Below are 17,531 nucleotides of genomic sequence, written 5' to 3'. Positions count from 1 at the left end.
ATAATGAAAGCAAAGCTATGATTTTGTTCTATTGTGTTCCATAGCCAAATTTATTGTACAGATAATATAGAAATGAAAATATGCCCCGGTTCTCTCGATTGTGGGCACTGGATTCGATTTATCTATCAGAAAAAGGCACGAGAATTGTTGACATGTGGGCATGGATCCGCATCCTCCCAGGTACCTGACTCAGTACAAATGAAAAGGACGGTTCAGATTTAATTTCATCCAGTTCTTATCTGAAATGGTTAGAGTAGTATTATACTATTATTTGTGTCAAGTTAAAAAGAATAATTTTAGACCATCCGATTCAATTGTACTCAGTCCGGTAACCTGAGAGGATGTGAATTCTTTGGGCATGCGGCCATGTGGACTAAGCGTGCATTTGCTACTTTGTTTTATTCTAGCTCCAAACTACTCAGATCATGCTACTATACCATGCTACCACGTATTGTCTAGTGGCAAAACGGGTTCCTACGTAAGGAAAACCTCTCCGATTCGATCCGAGTCTATTCCGGTTTGACTTTTTAAGAAATTCCAGTTTATTCGAATCAACACTGTATAATTCGATTTCAGACGATTCAAGCTACCTAAGCGGAATGTTTCAAAAATTCGACCTGGTCTAAATTTGAAGGATACATAATCCAAGTTGACATAAAATGATAAAGATCGAAAATCAAATAATCTGAAATCCAAGGCTGTCAAAAAAGTTAATTAATTATGTTGAACAGTTCATATCAATTGTTTGAATTTAGAAAAATAAAAATATATGAATTTAAAATTTAGATCGATCTGTACGTATTTTACGAAGTGCCGTAACGATGTGATATGGATCCATATTTACTGAATGCATGATTGCTTTCACGGCCATATGATTGAGTGAAAACTAAAGTTAAAGAATAAAATAAGTAAAAAGTAAAAGCCATGGATTCTTATAGATACCGATGGGTTAATCCTTGTAAAAAAAAAATAATTGAACCGTGCCTTTTCAAATTAATGAGACGTTCCAGAAGCTGAAATTGTGATATATATTGTATACAGGTTATTATTTGAGAAAATAGAATGTTTGAGAGTGCCGTCTATGAACCCTTTTCGACAGTCATCAATCCAAACTCCCCGTCATCAGTTATGGCCACCGGAACATTTATTCATATTCTTAAAAAAAAGAACATAATTTCAAACATAATTTTGAAACGTGCCTCTATTGTTGGTATTGTTAACGGTAGACTCTGATAGTCAGAAGTAGAGTATGGGTGTCTATTGCTGGTACCGGCTTCTTTGAATTTGCTAAAAATAACTTTTTGGGCCGAGAGAGAAAACGATCTGAATTCATTTGCATCAGTATTTCATCGATGTTTTGTAGTGAAATATCAGTGTTTTGTAACAATTTATCAATGCATTGCTAATATGATTAATGGGGTATATAACACTAGCGCATCATCTATATTTTTACAATAAAATATAGACATATTGTTCCTAAACTTTAAAGAAAATCTGATTTGAGTGTTTGATCTCAATTTGTAAAGCTCGCGAAGAGACGAGGGTCTGGTAACCCGGCTAAAGCCCTCCAGAAACCTAGGAAGCCAATCTCCCTCTCTAAGAAACCCCTGTCTAAGAAAACCCCCTCTACACAGCCGATCGACTCACCCTATCGCTCTGACCTCCGCTCACCCTCTCTACTCAGCCGATCTGACTGGTTTTTATATTTTCGCCTATAAGAACTGTGTACTGTTCTGATTTTTGTTAACTTAGGTTTTAAGAACCAGTACTTAAAGGGCGTAATGTCGTGACTAGTTACATTTGTTGAAAACTCTATTTGGATTTCTCTTAGTTACCTTGAATTCCTTGAATTCCTTGATTTCCTCTTCACTTGAGAATGAGATGTATTATGGGTTTGAATACTGTCGTGACTAGTTACATTTGTTTATAAATTGTTTATAAAGATGAACTATTTAATGCATTACTGTTTTACAAAACTATATATAAAGATGTAACTAATCACGACATCTGAATTCTCATTACCAAAAACTGAAATTCTTAATACCAGATTCAACCAGTTACTGGTTACATTTGGGGTAAACTTGAATTTGGGGTAAACAATTTCAAATGTAATGCATTTGGGGTAAACAATTTCAGATAACGATAGGATTGGGGAAAACTGAAATTCTTAATACTATATATAAAGATGTAACTAGTTACATTTGGGGTCATTCTCATGACCAAAAACTTGAATCTGGTATTAAGGATATGACCAATAAGCTTCATTCTGACTTTATGTTCTTTTTCCTAATCCTATCGTAATCTGAAATTCATCGGGTGCTTTGATTCGTCCTTTGCTTTGGTTGATTGTTAGATAAGGTTGTTATAATCTTCCTCTGAAGTTGATTTTTTTATTTATTTATGTAAAGTAAAGTTTGATTCTTTTTTAGAAAATCACTTCTATAGTTATGTACTCAAGCGTAAGGTAGTATAGACTCAGTGGTTACAAAACACAGCCTTTTGTTCACTTAGGTTAAATTAAATGCACCTCTTATGCTAGATAGCTCTTAAGGTTTTCTTATCCTCTAATTCTCTTTCAATCAGATTTTGAACTTTTAGATTCTTTTGTCTTTTTGAACTTTCAATCATGACCAGATTTTAGATTCTTTTGTTGATCTTTTACATCATTTGATTTTGAACTTACATAAACTAGTTGATATAATTGATAAATTTCAATTAATATAGTTGCTGGTACCAATCTGCACTCTTAGGGATTTGTCTCAAGCTGATTTGTATACATTCATGATTTGTAGAGATTGTGGACATTGTATAATTGCAGCAGTGTTATTAGAGTCAGTTTTAGGCAAGTGTTACCGTACCAATTATTATCTTATTAATTCATAAAATTTAAGGCAAGTGTCACCTTTGAAATATTTACAGCACCTTTGTACCAGTCCTAGTACCAGCACCTTTGCACCTTTGTACCTGCCTTAGATGTTACCGTACCAGTTCATCAAATTCTGCCATTGAGTAATAAGTTAATTCAATCTTCTTGAATTTTTTCTACAGATTACATGGCTGAACCCCATGATGACGTCTCGCAGTTTGAGGCCATTGTTCCCCTATTTTACGGAGCCTTACGCATATAATTAAGATTTGCTTCTCTTCTCGCCTGAAACAAGCAGCCCCTATTTTACGGAGCCTTACGCATATAAACAAGCAGGCCTAGTTCCATAGCTCAAACTTAGTCTCAAAGGAGCTCCCAGTCGATCAGACTAAAGGCGGTTGATGGTGGCCAGGGTCACTGAGAAGTCTCGATCTCGCAATCCCATGGAGTTGCAACTTCGTCGAATCCTGCCGATTCTCTTCTCACTTTTTATTGTACTTCCACTTTCTTCGCCTTCTCCAACAATGCACATCAACAACTGGGCCGTGCTTGTTTGTACCTCTCGTTTTTGGTAATTACCTGAAATTTCCTGTTGTTTCTAGCATTATTGTTATGGGTTAAGTTAGATGTTTTGGTTGCAGTTGGGATTTAAAGCAAAATAGACTTTACTGAACAAAAGTTGGATTTGTGGAATACTTTATATGAAGAATTTGGCTGCACCAATTAAGTGTAAAGTGGTGGTTTCTTCTGTTTGGAGTTGGAAAAATATGCTATCTCAAAAATAACTGTTTATGTCAAATGTTTACCATTTGGGGTTTAATAGCAGAAATTATCTAAGCTTCTATTTATCCTTGACCAGGTTCAATTACCGGCATATGGCGAATACTCTGTCTCTTTATAGGTAATGTGGATGCTTGGTTAATAAAAAAGGCTTACTTCTTGTCTTCTGGCTTAGTGCTAAGTTTCATAAAATTCTCTCTTTTTTTTTCCTTTATTTCTTAAGCCTTCGTGATCAATGTCTTTCAATAATTTGTAAAAGTTAATATTATGATTCCAGAACAGTGAAGCGGTTGGGGATACCTGATGAAAGAATAATTCTCATGTTGGCTGATGACATGGCTTGTAACTCGAGGAATAATTACCCAGCACAAGTGTTCAATAATGAAAACCACCAGCTCAATCTCTATGGGGATAACGTAGAGGTGAATTTAGTTTTTTTTCAAAAACTTCCTAAAGCTGTTCAATAATGAAAACCATGAACCAAATTTCTAGCAGCAAGTATTGTCATGATGCTCTTTGGAGATATTTGTTTATGCTGCTGCATTACAGTACCAATTATTGTTATGGTAGTTAATGTTGCAGTGTGTATTAAAATGTACCAGATTGTTTGGGTTGATGGGTTCAGCTAATATATGGATTCAAACCGCATTACAAGATGTCCCAGTTAGTATTTGCTTGTACCATAGAGTGGTAGTGTAATGTTTGGGATAATACCAGATTCAACAGTTGTGATATTTGCACACTAGTTAAAGCGGCTGCTCTCTGGCTGGTTGTACTGGTTCATACTGGCTTATAACTAGTACAAACCAGCTTTCTCCACTCCTTTTGTTCCTTTTTTAATCCAACTTCTGTGCAATCATGTGCCAGCCGGTCTGGTATCATTATGTACCAGCTTATATTGACCAATGTCTAGGCCTGTAGCAGTACATTAAACCACTTGCTTTTATAAACAGGTTGATTACCGGGGTTATGAAGTAACAGTGGAGAATTTCCTGCGTGTACTGACTGGGAGACATGAAGCAGCTGTGCCCCGGTCAAAACGCCTCTTAAGTGACGAAGGAAGCCACATACTTCTCTACATGACTGGCCATGGTGGCAATGAGTTTCTCAAATTTCAAGACACTGAAGAGTTACAGAGCCATGATTTAGCTGATGCAGTCAAGCAGATGAAAGAGAAGAATCGGTCAGAAATTTACTGTCTGCTGTAACAGCTGATATTACTTTTACAATTGACAGAAATGTATCAAAGTCCAAGGGGAATTTTGCTGATGGGGATGACATGGATAGTTTGAGGGCTGATTTCTGAGATATTATGACCCATGTACTAAGCTAATGCCTTTTAATCATTATATCTTTCTCCAGTTCACTCTGCATAAGTTATCTAAACCGTTATGTCTTCCATACTTCTAGAGATAAGGGAAAGGTCTAATTGAAAAATTACAAATGTGATGAGCTTGTTGAACTTTTAAAAGTAGGGCTAAATGGAATGAAATTGTGGAATGCAGGGACCACTTTTGAATATCCTGCTATTTTTTTAATAGATTTGTTGCACTTTTTGTAGATTTAAGGAATTGCTGATAATGGTTGATACCTGCCAAGCTGCAACTCTTTTTTCTGAGGTCCTTTACTCTTGTTTTCTCTTCTGGTACCATAACTGTACTCACTGCCTGCTTGATGCCAAATGATTAGAGTTAGTTTTGTGTTATCCTTCTGTCCTAACTGGTGTCTAGGCACTTGTAACAGTACCAGTACCTACATGGACATTTCTGTCTATTCAAGTTCAATTAAGATACATATATTAAAATAAGCACTAGATATTCTTCTTCATTTGATAAAGTACCCTTGGTTTGTAGCTTCAATCGCCAGGGGTCGTAGCAATAGGAAGTAGCATGAAAGGAGAGAATTCTTACTCCCACCATCTTGACCCTGATGTAAGGACCTATTCTCTATGTTACAATGGTTTTCCTTGACCATTTTTCACTTATGAAGATTGCTCTTGAGTAGGTTGGTGTATCAGTTGTGGATAGATTTACATTTTATACACTTGCATTTTTTGAGAGACTTGATATGTATAGCAATGCTTCCTTGAACAGGTATAGTTGAATTGTGACCCTGTACAGATTGGTTATGAGTTGATCAATATATTATGATTGATATTTTATGCACTTAAATCAGCATTTTTTATTATATTCTGATTTCAGTTTTAGCTTGTACACATCTGTGTACTCTACTATACCTATCCAATGAAAATGGAAAATGGTTATTGGATTTTGTTTTATTTTTTGCAGTCTTTTTACATCATATGATCCAACTTTGCTGATGTCAACTGCCTATTACCGCATGGACCTCTATGAAAGGCCATTAAACATGGTATAATCATTTTACAATTAACTCCAATTTGACCATTGCAGATTATTGACACATTATGCCTTAGTTATCCGTAAGATCCTGGAATTAAGACCAACCTCAGTTTGATCTAATGACTGATAGTTGCCCTTTTGGAAATTAAAATAACCACAAATGTAGGAAAATAAGAACATGAAACAGTGCAAGTAGGTGCATTTGTTCAAAACAAATGATTACAAGTATTTTTTATCTACAGTAGTTCATCCTGGCTACTACTGTGCCGTAGCTAACGTCAAATTGGTGTGCCCTCGACCATTGTACAATCCAATAACTCGTACAGTTCTCCTTGTCAAAGTTCCACAACATAATATGTTTTTTATTATTGCTAGGTTCCTGTAACAAATTTCTTTGGATCAGTCATGAAGACCATCCCCACTGACTCGGCATATACCGGATTCTCAGTTGCACATGCAAGTGAATATACTACAACCTTAAATGCAGAAAGTGCCCCTTCCAGAGCTGTCTTAGAGGACCAAGTTGATCACATTAAAACACACAGCCAGAGTGGAAAAGTAAGATTTTTTAAATTATTTAACTTTCTTTGTCTTTCATGAATTCAATTATTATTTTTATGTAGCACATCTCTTGTCAGATTGGGTTAGTTAAAATCCTTGAAACAATATTAATTATTTTTGTTAGTGGGCATTTCACTCGCTAACCTTCAAATATGAAATATATAATCCCTGTGGCTTCCTTTCCCTTTTTCTTGGCTTGTATAGTATGTGAGTTCCACGGCTGAGGGTTGATTGAGTCGATGTTGGGTTTAAATTAAGGCTAATTTGCAGAATTAATGACTGATTGGGCTAGTTTTGGGCTTCACTTGATGCTGTGCAAATTTTGCCAGTGCCGTGCATAATCCTTATTATATTTTTTATTCAAACTTATCATAAAAGGCGTGCCTTGCATTATTGACACGATCCAATTGTGTAAATGCAGCGGTTACAGCATAGCTTGAATGAGTGGTTGAAGCTTTTAGAAGGAAAATTAGGGGTTTAAGGATAATGACAAACTTGTAACTTATGGATTGGGGTCGATGGTTCTTTTCCTTGCCATTTCTACATGGTTGTCAAGTTAGGTATTGCAACAGAAGTACCTATTCTTGTGTGTTATTTTCTTAACCCTTCCTTCTATCTCATCCTTTTGCAAATTTAATTTCTTCTTTTGTGAACTATTGATATGTTAGGTTACATCATAGACTTGTTTAGACCTATACAGTTGAGCATGTAGATTGAAGCAATGCCTTAATGTTTACTGCCTACAGTTGAGCATAAATGACTTTATTATAGAAATTCAAACATGCAGATTTCCATTTTCTTTCTTTCCTTTCTATCTTAATTGGTCCTTTTAGCAGCTACCTGCATGTCCTTTACCAACATCTGAGCTTACATACACTTACATGTTACAAATGTTGGTTTCAGCTAGTTCCAGCCTGATTTGGCAGCCAACCCAGCCTGGATAGTTTTGGGGCTGAGCCTGGCCATTCTAAGAAGCCTGGGACAGCCAACTTGTGTGTTTTCGTTTATATACTACTGTAATTCAAACACACTAAGTAATGAAAAGGAAATAATAGCCATTGCCCAAGAGGACAAGGCATCTGACATCTAATGAGGGGTTACTGAGTAAGTTGTAATCCCACGGTCACAATTTTTTTTTCTTGCACTCCTGTTGAAAGCGTCCTGCTCTATGTTGGTTCAGGCCAGATCAAACTAAAAGACCTAGACCCTTTCATGCTAAGTCAGGCCAAGCCAGAGTTGGTCTTGGGGCTTACATCAGATGTGAAATATTATCTTCTTGTTCCTTGATGAAACTATCATTAATGGACTTGAATGATCAAAGCACTGTTAACTAACTTCAATTAAATAAGATGTAAACAGACTGTTATTATTTGTGTTGTTAACTAACTTCAATTAAATAAGATGTAAACAGACTGTTATTATTTGTGTTGGATGGGCATGATCAAGAATATTGCGAAAATGATATGTAAACATTCATTAGATTTGGAGTTGTATGTTGATTTGCTTGTAAATAAACAGTGATGCGTATGTGGCTATAACATCTATAATGAAAATAAAGATAATAAAAGATAAAGCCCTTCTTACGGAGGCTCTATCCTTTATCGTGTATTTATTGTTTATTTTAAATAAACAAACTTTCGGATAATAATCGTTCGTGTGTGGCTCTATCATCTACTAGCCAAATAGATAAGAGAAATAACGGCTATGTTACTTCCATCTTATCTTTTATGGGTATCTTCTTAGCCGAAAAGCATGTAATATAAAATATTGAAGTTGTACAAATTGGTATGACCATCTAATCTATGGTCATTCGTTATTAATGATTTTTCTGATTAAATTTAACAAAAAATAAACTAGCTATGTCTTATAGTTCATTGTTTGGTCTTGTCAAACTTGCCCAGTTGCGTTGCGTGTGTTGCTTTATCATCTAGGATATATCTGTCTCTAGATTTTAGCACATACAAAACAAGTTCGCTGTCGGATCCTCCGTCAATATATAAAAGCTAAATTAAATTAATCCAACGTTAGTGTCTTTCCAAACGACTAACTTTTCACTGCGCGGCGAATGTTAAAAAAAAAATTTCTCTTTGATATAAACGTAAAGAAAAAATAATAATTCTTTTACATAATAAATTCTCTTTGCACGGATCCTAATTGTTGTAGGGTCCTCAATCCTCATATCATGTTTTTTTTAAGAAAGATATTTTTAACAAAATTATTGATTGAAGTAAGAAGAAAATTTTATATAGATTTAATTCTTAACTGGCCATTGGGTCCCACGGTGGCTAGGGTATACTAAAAGGAGGCTGGACCCCCTCTCCTGATGAAGGTCTTTTATGAAGTAGCTGAAGTGTGTCTATCTCAATATTCATCTATGATGCACTCATCATGATCTTGTTTGGGTTAAACTAATTTAATGTCATTTAGTGGCAAATTGATATTGAAATTTGGAATTTCTTTTGTCCAAAAATTGATCAAGATAGAAAAAAAATGTAGTGTAAATAATTTAAATTTTAAATTCAAGCATTGACAGAGAACTGTATTTTATCAGTAATATTTCTGAACCAGCTAGTGCAAAGAACTGATATCGGAAATAAGTACAAGTGAAATTGATCAAATATTGAAGCAAATTTCTTACTCATTTTTAGTTTTTGACTACAAAGGGGGCGCGTTGGATGGGTATTGGATCCAAATAGGTCCGATGTTTGTTCATAATTGTCATCGCGTTATGATTTGTACACATTTGATCCGTATAGATATGAAAGCGGTGCGTATGAATATTGAAGCGGTGTGCTCAAATTAGAAGCAAATCAGAGAAGTTCTGAGCTGGAATCGGACCGATTTGAATTCGACATTCTCGCTTCCTTTTTTACTGCATGTTGGGATGTAAATACTTGATGTTGTTGTACTGTGATCATATCAGATTTTTACGTGCAGTGTTATGTCGTGATTAAATTTGAAGGGATGATCATGGTACGTTAGTCACATCGTGATTACACATGCCAATTCATTTTGTTTTCAAACGTGACTAGTCACGTTTGATCATATTTCATTATATTTTTTTCATAATTTAAGTTAATTTATTTAAGATTCATTATTTGATCAAGATCTAACGGTTCTAATCACGTTTGACGGTGTGACATATCATGCCATGACCAGACCTTTCACATATAGCATCGTGATGTGTTAATTTTCTGAAAAATAATTATATCACACAAATAATTACAATAAAAGAAAAACGAGTCACAATACAACCAGCACGCAACCTATCGTGACATATTCAGTCACAACGAGACTCTTTTACATTCCTAGTAGTACATGTCTGTTCAAACGAGTATTAACTCTTCTTTTTTAACCGGTGAACGTTTACTCGGTTTATGTGTAATTAAATTACTAAAAAAAATGGATATATGTGGTTAAGTAACTAAATGATGGTACTTACCTACTTGGGTTTATTTCCCTCTCCTTTTTCACTAAGGGACCCATTTGCACTTTTTCTGATGGCCTCCAACTAACCAAATATCTTGCAATGTATAGACTCGTTTCAAGGCCTTCCAAACCATTCCATCGGAGTCGGGACTAGAAGTTTGTGATGTAAATATTTCTTTTACCAGTGGTAAACAGAGAATATTGACACTAAATGCGGTGCTTCATTTTGGCTGTTTATATTTTTCATCATTGTTCCGGATACAAGGCGCTTCCCCACCTTCCATTGACCATTGGGTACAACTCTTTGGAATGCACTGTGATTGGATGATTAATTTGTTCAATCATAACAGTTAATTATATACTTGCACAGTTGCACATGCTATGCTCCAAAAACTCGGACATGCGAACCCCCATTAGCCAACTCAATAGAAAAAGGAGAGAAAGCACCATCTTAACGGTCTCATATATGTAATGTGTGTATTACCTCAGGTACCAAATAATTCTAGTCCACCAACTTTAATTCAGATCTGTTCTAGATGAACATAATCTTTGAGATTTGTACCAAATTAAAATATATGATATGGATAAAATTATAGTCGAGAATTAGCTTTTGTTCTAGTGGCAAAGACATGGTTTCTATGTGAAAGGTTATGGGTTCGAAATTCAAATGGAGAAAATAATTTGTTGTAATAACAAGGGTATTAAATAGTTTGGTGGCTTGACCTCCAACTTTACTCAAAAAAAAAAAAAAAATTTCTAGTCAACCAACTTTAATTCAGATCTGTTCTAGATGAACATATCTTTGAGATTTGTACCAAATTAAAATATATGATATGGATCTCATTTTATGGAATGAAAATAGACTCCGTTTGTGTAATTTCTACACGGTCTGTTTTAAGTCAGAAAAAAACAAGGGGGGAAGAGGATTGAAATAGATGTAGCGAGTCAATGTAAAAATACATTTTTTTTTTTTAATGGAAATGAAATCTGTACAAAGTGACTCCGTTTGGATTTCATTTCTTGCCTGTGTATCCAACTTGTTTAGAACTAAATGTTTTGTTATTGATATGGTCATATGGAGCTCATTTTACCATATCAGGTTTATGATTGGATCCAAGTTCCTTTTTTCTTTCAGAGTAGAACTAGGGTGTTCTTAAGTTCACCAAGCCTCTTGGTGAATTCAAGTATAAAACTTGTCATATCAACTTTAAATGATGAATCTAAACCGTTGAAATCTGCTTACCTTACAAGCGATGCGTCTGCATATGCAAATTTTAAACATTCAAATTAATTTAATATAAAGTCAAGCCGTCAAAAAACGTTCAAAAATTGAATGCATTAAAATTAATTTATTAACCTTCTAAATTTGACTGATTGACTTTATACTAAATTAATTCGAATGTTTAAAAATTTCACATGTAGACCCATCACTCGTAAGGTGCAGGTTTCAACGGTTCGAATTCGTCATTTAAAATAGATTTGACGGATTTTAGACTTGAGTTCACCAAAAATTTGGTGAACTTAAGAACACCCTAGTTCTACTCTTTCTTTCAATAATGTTGTCTATTTCAGGACGTAATTTTCCATGAATCAGCTTCCCTACCAGACCAGAAAAATACTATAAAGAAATTGGAGTGTTCTTTTTAAGTTGCCACATCACAGACAAACTTTTAAATAGAAGTATCAATTAATTCTCTGTTGGAAATTAATTTTTAGTGCTTACAATGAGAAACTGTACTAGTGTCATCAGGCTGTAACTTCGGCGACAATAAAATATAAGGTTAACCTGGGTCAAGCTTTATTAACATTTGGAAATTTGAGACTAAGTTCTGGTAAATTGAATGTGAAAATTTTGCCCCCAGACCATATAGACCTATGGTACGTATCACCCCAGGTACCAGAGGTGCAAGCTGAAAATCCGGTCCATTCATGAACTTGGCACGAATCTTAAAGCAGCCCCCTACAGTCACAGCAGCTACCGAATAAAGTTTGATTTGAATAGAATTAATCTGGACTGTTCGTTCTTTTAAATTGCATCTCAGGTACCTCGGCGGATACGCACTCGTTACCAGTGACCACTAATCCTAAAATAAAAAGAAAAGAAAAATGCTCTAATCTTTAGTTCCAAAACGAAGAAACTTTGAATATAGTGAAAGGCTTAAATGCACATGTATTCAGAAAAATGGCAATATTTTAATCTTTGGCATATCAGATTATAAATTGTTCATAATTCAATAAAAGTCATGAAATACAATTTCCAACACTCGTAGCATTATATTTACCAAATAAATAACTTTGAATTGAACTAGCTTCAATCCATCAACCAACTATACAAATACGAGCATCCTTGCTTTTGTATACATATGCTCGAGCAATGAAATAATATACAATAAATGCCACAGCACTTGCACCAGCCAGAAGCCAATAAAAATAATCAAGATGTCCCTGATTTAGATTATTGGCGAACCAACTATCTCCATTTTTAGTGGTAATATTGTCAATTAGCGACACAATAAAGCTACTAATATAATTCCCTACTCCAAAAATACTCAAGTAGAGTGAAAGACCTAAACTTCTCAACTCGTCTGGTACTTGGTCATAGAAGAATTCTTGCAAACCAACCATGGTGAACACGTCAGCCATACCAACCAAGATATATTGCGGTACGATCCACCATAGACTCATTGGTATTGGCACATCAGGTTTATCCACCAAACCATAGTCTCTTGCAACTTTTAGCCTCTTCATTTCTACCAAGGCTGCTATGACCATTGATAAGAGAGAAATTACCATGCCTATGCCGATCCTTTGAAGCATGGTAATTCCCGAGGGCGTTTTTGTTATTTTTCTTGCCATTGGTATGATAATTCTGTCATATATAGGTACAAATACTACCACAGATACACTTATGAAACTTGAGAGAGCAGCTGGCGGTACCTGGAATGTGGGTCCAATCCGTCTGTCTAATGTGGCAGCTTGTTTTATGAAAAAAGTTGACCATTGCGCAAAAACTAATGCATATACTAGGCATGTGGCCCAAATTGGGAATAATTTAAGTATTTCCTTTGCCTCTTTTGCATAATCTGAACCTAAGCTCTCATCCTCATTTTCTTGCCTACAATAATTAATTAAGAGTAGAACTAGGGTGCTCTTAAGTGCACCAAGCTTCTTGGTGAACTCAGGTCTAAAACCCGTCAACTCGGCTTTAAATGACAAATCCGAACCATTGGAATCCGCCTACCTTACGAGTGATGCGTCTACATGTGAAAATTTTAAACATTCAAATTAATTTAGTATAAAGTCAAGCGGTCAAAAAATGTTTAAAAAATGAATACATTAAAATTAATTTATTAACCTTCTAATTTTGACCCATTGACTTTATACTAAATTAATTTGAATGTTTAAAATTTCCACATGTAAACACACCACTCCTAAGGTAGGCGGGTTTCAACGGTCCGGATTCGTCATTTGAAACTGATTTAATGGGTTTTAGGCTTAAGTTCACCAAGAGCCTTGGTGAACTTAAGAGCACTCTAGTTCTACTCATTAATTAAAGAACACAAATAAATTGTAAGTTGACAGAACATTTCTGTCAATATTTTTTGTGATGTTTCAGAAAGCTTATACCAAGGAACAATGAAACAGACAAAATAAATTGTAAGAATCAAACGGACAAATATATCTTACTTGATATCATTTATTTGACGGCCTCTAACCAACGCCATAATTGACTTGCCGACTTCAGTGAAGCGGCCTTCTTTTTGTATAGGATAGAACCGGTATGTCTTTGTACCGGCTAAGAAAATAATAAGAGCAACAAACATGACCAAACATGGTATTCCGAAACCAAGACCCCAACCTACATTATCTTGCACATAATTCAAAATTGAAACCGTGAACATATTGCCACCACACAAGCCGAAGTACCACCAGTTGAAGAAAGAGCTTCTTTCAGCCTGCTCATCAGGGACAGTTTGGTCGAATTGGTCAGCCCCAAAGGCTTGCACACATGGCTTGTGGCCGCTTTGTGCAAGAGCAATTAGATACAGAGAGACATAGAAGAAAATTAATTGGAAAACTGGGACCGAACAGGATTTGGGGTCCATGATGCCACTGCAATCAGGTGGTTGAAGAAATGGTAAGGTTGAAGAGAATGTGAGCATAAGCAAGGCCTGGATTAATTGTGTAAATGAATGAAGTTAGTCTCTTTTATTGGGTGTAAGATATTTTTAATGCAGCTATGAAACCTTTCTCATAATCAGGGATATGCTTCTCGGTTTGTATGTTTTATATTTCTCATTGTATGGTTGCAATACACATTTGTACCAACCATCCAATTGGAAAGAACTTATGGTTTCACATCAAGTAGTGTTGAAAAGTAATGGAATAATATAACATTTCAACAGAAAGAGAACATGGGAAAGAGGTTTGGTGCGAACCAATAGATAGAGACAAGAGGCAACAATAATGGTACGGTACCGGCCGAGCCAGGAATCTGCAATGAATGCACCGAGAAGAGGCAGCAGGGAGGCAGCTCCGTTCCATGCGTTTACTGAGGCAGCTGCAGTGGCTGTTGACTGGTGAAGTGGGCCCGTCAAATATGTTATTAGGTTTGATGACACACCATAGTATGCGAACCTCTCTGTTATCTCCACCCCTACAATGTGGGTTGTGTGAAGAGATACAATCACTATTCACTAGATATCAACATGTATTAGTCTGGTATGATACTGATTTAGTACACAAAACATTCAGGTGTGCCAAGTCTAGCCCAATACTACTGTACTGTAATATATTGTATTGCATTTTGAGAATTGATAAGTTAAGAAGGCGGTTTCTATGGTTTGGGAGCAATACAGTTAGGAAAAGGTATGCCTTAATCAGTTGGAATAGGCTATGCAGAAGTAAAAAATTAGGTGGTTTAAAAGTACTTGATTTACAGGTTATGAACAAAGCCTTATTAGCTAAGTGGCTAATGAGGTTTTTGGATGCTAAACTCACAGGTACTTGGAAGCAAATTCTTAAACAAAAATACAATGTTGTAGGTACTTATGGCTTGTTTTCGCCTTTTTGGAAGGACATTATGAAAAATAAAGATATTGTCGAAGTACTGATTGGCAGGTTGGAAATGGCCATTCAATAAGGTTTTGGCTTGATAGGTGGATTGGTAATTGTGCTTTGCACAATGTCTATCCTAATTTATTTGTTATTGCTTATGATAAAGAGATTTTAGTCTCACAGGTGTTTACTTCTAACGGGTTGCAAATTAATTTTTGTAGACAGTAAGTATATATCATACTGAATGGTGTGCCTTATTATCACAGTTCCATAATCTTAAGTTGAGTCCGGCCAATGATCAAATTGTTTGGAGATGGTCTATTACTCGTCGATTTAGTGTTCATTCTTTGTATGCCTGGTTGGTGTTCGGTGGCATTCCTACTTCTACATTTACTAGTATCTGGATTGCCAATATACCTTTAAAAATCAGAATTTTCCTTTGATTGGTAAAACAAAACAGAATATTGACTAGGGATAACTTGGGCAAAAGGGGGTGGCAGGGGGACCAATGCTGTCTTTTGTGATTCACCTGAAATTGTCTCACATTTGTTTTTGACTTGCCCTTTAGCTAATCAGATATGGTCTTGGATAGCTCAGTTTAATACTTTCAATTTTACTTGTACAACTCTTGATGAGTTGTGGGACATAGGTGCATGCATACCTTTTAAAGATGCCAATTTAATTATGATTATTATAGGTGCTATTCTATGGAATATATGGCTTGAGAGGAATAGGGTAATCTTTAAGGGGGGTATTGCAAAACAAGCTTGTACTTTAGGGACACACATACTTGTAACTGCTAAATTTTGGTGCTCTAATCAGAAATACAATGCACTTGAAAATCTAATTTTTATGTTGCCTCCTGATGTTAAGGGCCTGTCAGGAGATTTGCTTACTCTCCCTATGGAGGTTGGGCTGGATATAACCCCTATGCTTGGGATAGAGCATATTCAGGATGTTGATATTGAAGATGCAGGGACAAGTGGTTGAAGGATGCAAGCTTTTTGTAGTTTTTAATAGTTGTAGGGTCTCTTATGCTTAAATATGGTTTAGTTGTCTAGTTTGTTAGGGGGTGCTGTTATTTTGTGTTTTGCTTTTCTGTTGCTTATCTGTTTTGTGGTTAAGATGTTCAGTTTGACGTGTGGGTATTATCTTGATGCCTGACTTTGTTGCAAGGTCTTCTTTTGTTTTTGTTAGCTAATGTAGTAGGTACCAGTGTAATGGTGCTATGGTCTCAAAACAATGTAATATGGTTTTCGTTTAGTAATGGAAATCGGTGGGTTTTTACCCACTTCTTTAAAAAAAAAAATATTGTATTGCATTTTTTTGTGCTGGTACGAACAAGATTCAAATCTGCTCCTTTTCTTGAGAAAAGGAGCACCCTCCTATTCTTCAATCCGAACTGTTCAAAATCGATCAAACGGCTCCAATTACTTTTTCCTTTTATATCAATATAATCTATTAAAATGAATCAGATGTAATTGGAGCCGTTTGATTGATTTTGAACAGTTCGGATTGAAGAACAAGAGGGTGCTTCTTTTCTTGAGAAAAGGAGCAGATTTGAATCGGGTACTAACATGTGTGAATCTAACCTAAAGGCCTAAATTTGAAGACTTGGTTGTTAATCGGTCTCAAAAGTCAAAACATTCATTCGCCTAAGGTCAATCGCAGGTTTTATCCAGTCTGAGTCAATGCGATTGACCTTAGGCGAATGAATGTTTTGAATTGGGACCCACATGGCATTGACTCAGACTGGATAAATAAATAGTTGTATAAATTACCGATGATGAAGAGAGCCGAGCGCCAGCGACCGGTGGTGGAGCGGGAGACCGGGCGGCCCTGATAATCCACCACTCCTGGTAATGGGTCGGATCCGGGCAGGAGGGGAACCGAATCCATCTTCCTCTCGCGCTCTCAGCAGCCTCTCACTCCGAGAGCACTAGAGGTGTTCGGTGTATATACGGTCGGAGCGTTATTCTTTTGCAATACTTGTTCTGCTTAACTAGTCCCAGATTTTTTAGACCTCACGTTTACGGAAGCGAGACATCAAACAAATCAGAGAATGGATTTTGATCTGGGGACTTTGGGAATTCGTATCCCCTCAGGTTACCTGACTGAGTAGAATTGAATCGGACGGTCCGAAAATGAATTGGCACGCATCTCAAAGCACAAACAATCCTGCCCCTCTGTTATCCCGAATCCCGACCGGCTGAGAATAAATCTAAACCGTCCGTTTCAATTGCGTTGAGTCAGGTACCTGGGAGGATACGGATCCGGACTTTTGGGGCATTTTGGACCGATTTTTTTAAAAATACCCATTACAAAAATTAATTAAATATAAATAACCAGATCTGAACAGAAATTTTAAAACTACCCAGATCGCGGAATTTTTTCCGCGCTCCGGAATTTTTTCCACTGCTGAAGGAGTGCTTCATGATTGAAGGTGTTTTGATATGTTAATCAGAGATGCAAATTTG

The 17,531-nt window shown here is 36.0% G+C and overlaps 2 protein-coding genes across 4 annotated transcripts; one reads left to right on the top strand and one right to left on the bottom strand.

The window, feature by feature from the left end:
* Positions 1-1,546: 1,546 nt before the first annotated feature.
* Positions 1,547-8,029, top strand: LOC144575627 (uncharacterized). 3 transcript variants are annotated; one of them, XR_013518481.1, is made up of 11 exons: positions 1,547-3,437; positions 3,726-3,767; positions 3,924-4,068; positions 4,600-4,829; positions 5,208-5,265; positions 5,500-5,577; positions 5,651-5,739; positions 5,935-6,016; positions 6,382-6,564; positions 6,989-7,127; positions 7,471-8,029. XR_013518481.1 is itself a non-coding variant. In XM_078325833.1 (10 exons), the coding sequence occupies exons 1-10, from the start codon at positions 3,268-3,270 to the stop codon at positions 7,046-7,048; spliced, it is 1,137 nt and encodes a 378-aa protein (XP_078181959.1). In that variant the 5' UTR covers positions 1,548-3,267; the 3' UTR covers positions 7,049-7,324. The 3 variants fall into 3 exon arrangements, 1 of the variants encoding a protein (XP_078181959.1); XR_013518482.1 differs by lacking the exon at positions 7,471-8,029 and adding an exon at positions 7,236-7,324; XM_078325833.1 differs by lacking the exon at positions 7,471-8,029 and having other exon boundaries at positions 1,548-3,437; positions 6,989-7,324.
* A 4,140-nt stretch (positions 8,030-12,169) lies between these two features.
* Positions 12,170-17,131, bottom strand: LOC144575623 (protein NRT1/ PTR FAMILY 5.10-like). Its single transcript, XM_078325829.1, has 4 exons — positions 16,836-17,131; positions 14,436-14,653; positions 13,684-14,168; positions 12,170-13,111 (listed from the first exon to the last, which is right to left on the bottom strand). The coding sequence occupies exons 1-4, from the start codon at positions 16,951-16,953 to the stop codon at positions 12,316-12,318; spliced, it is 1,617 nt and encodes a 538-aa protein (XP_078181955.1). The 5' UTR covers positions 16,954-17,131; the 3' UTR covers positions 12,170-12,315.
* Positions 17,132-17,531: the final 400 nt, after the last annotated feature.

The sequence above is a fragment of the Carex rostrata genome, chromosome 24 (assembly GCF_964058835.1).
Source record: "Carex rostrata chromosome 24, lpCarRost1.2, whole genome shotgun sequence".
NCBI lineage: Eukaryota > Viridiplantae > Streptophyta > Magnoliopsida > Poales > Cyperaceae > Carex > Carex rostrata.
The sequence above is the reverse complement of the archived record's forward strand: the minus strand, read 5'-3'. Positions and strand labels throughout refer to the sequence as shown.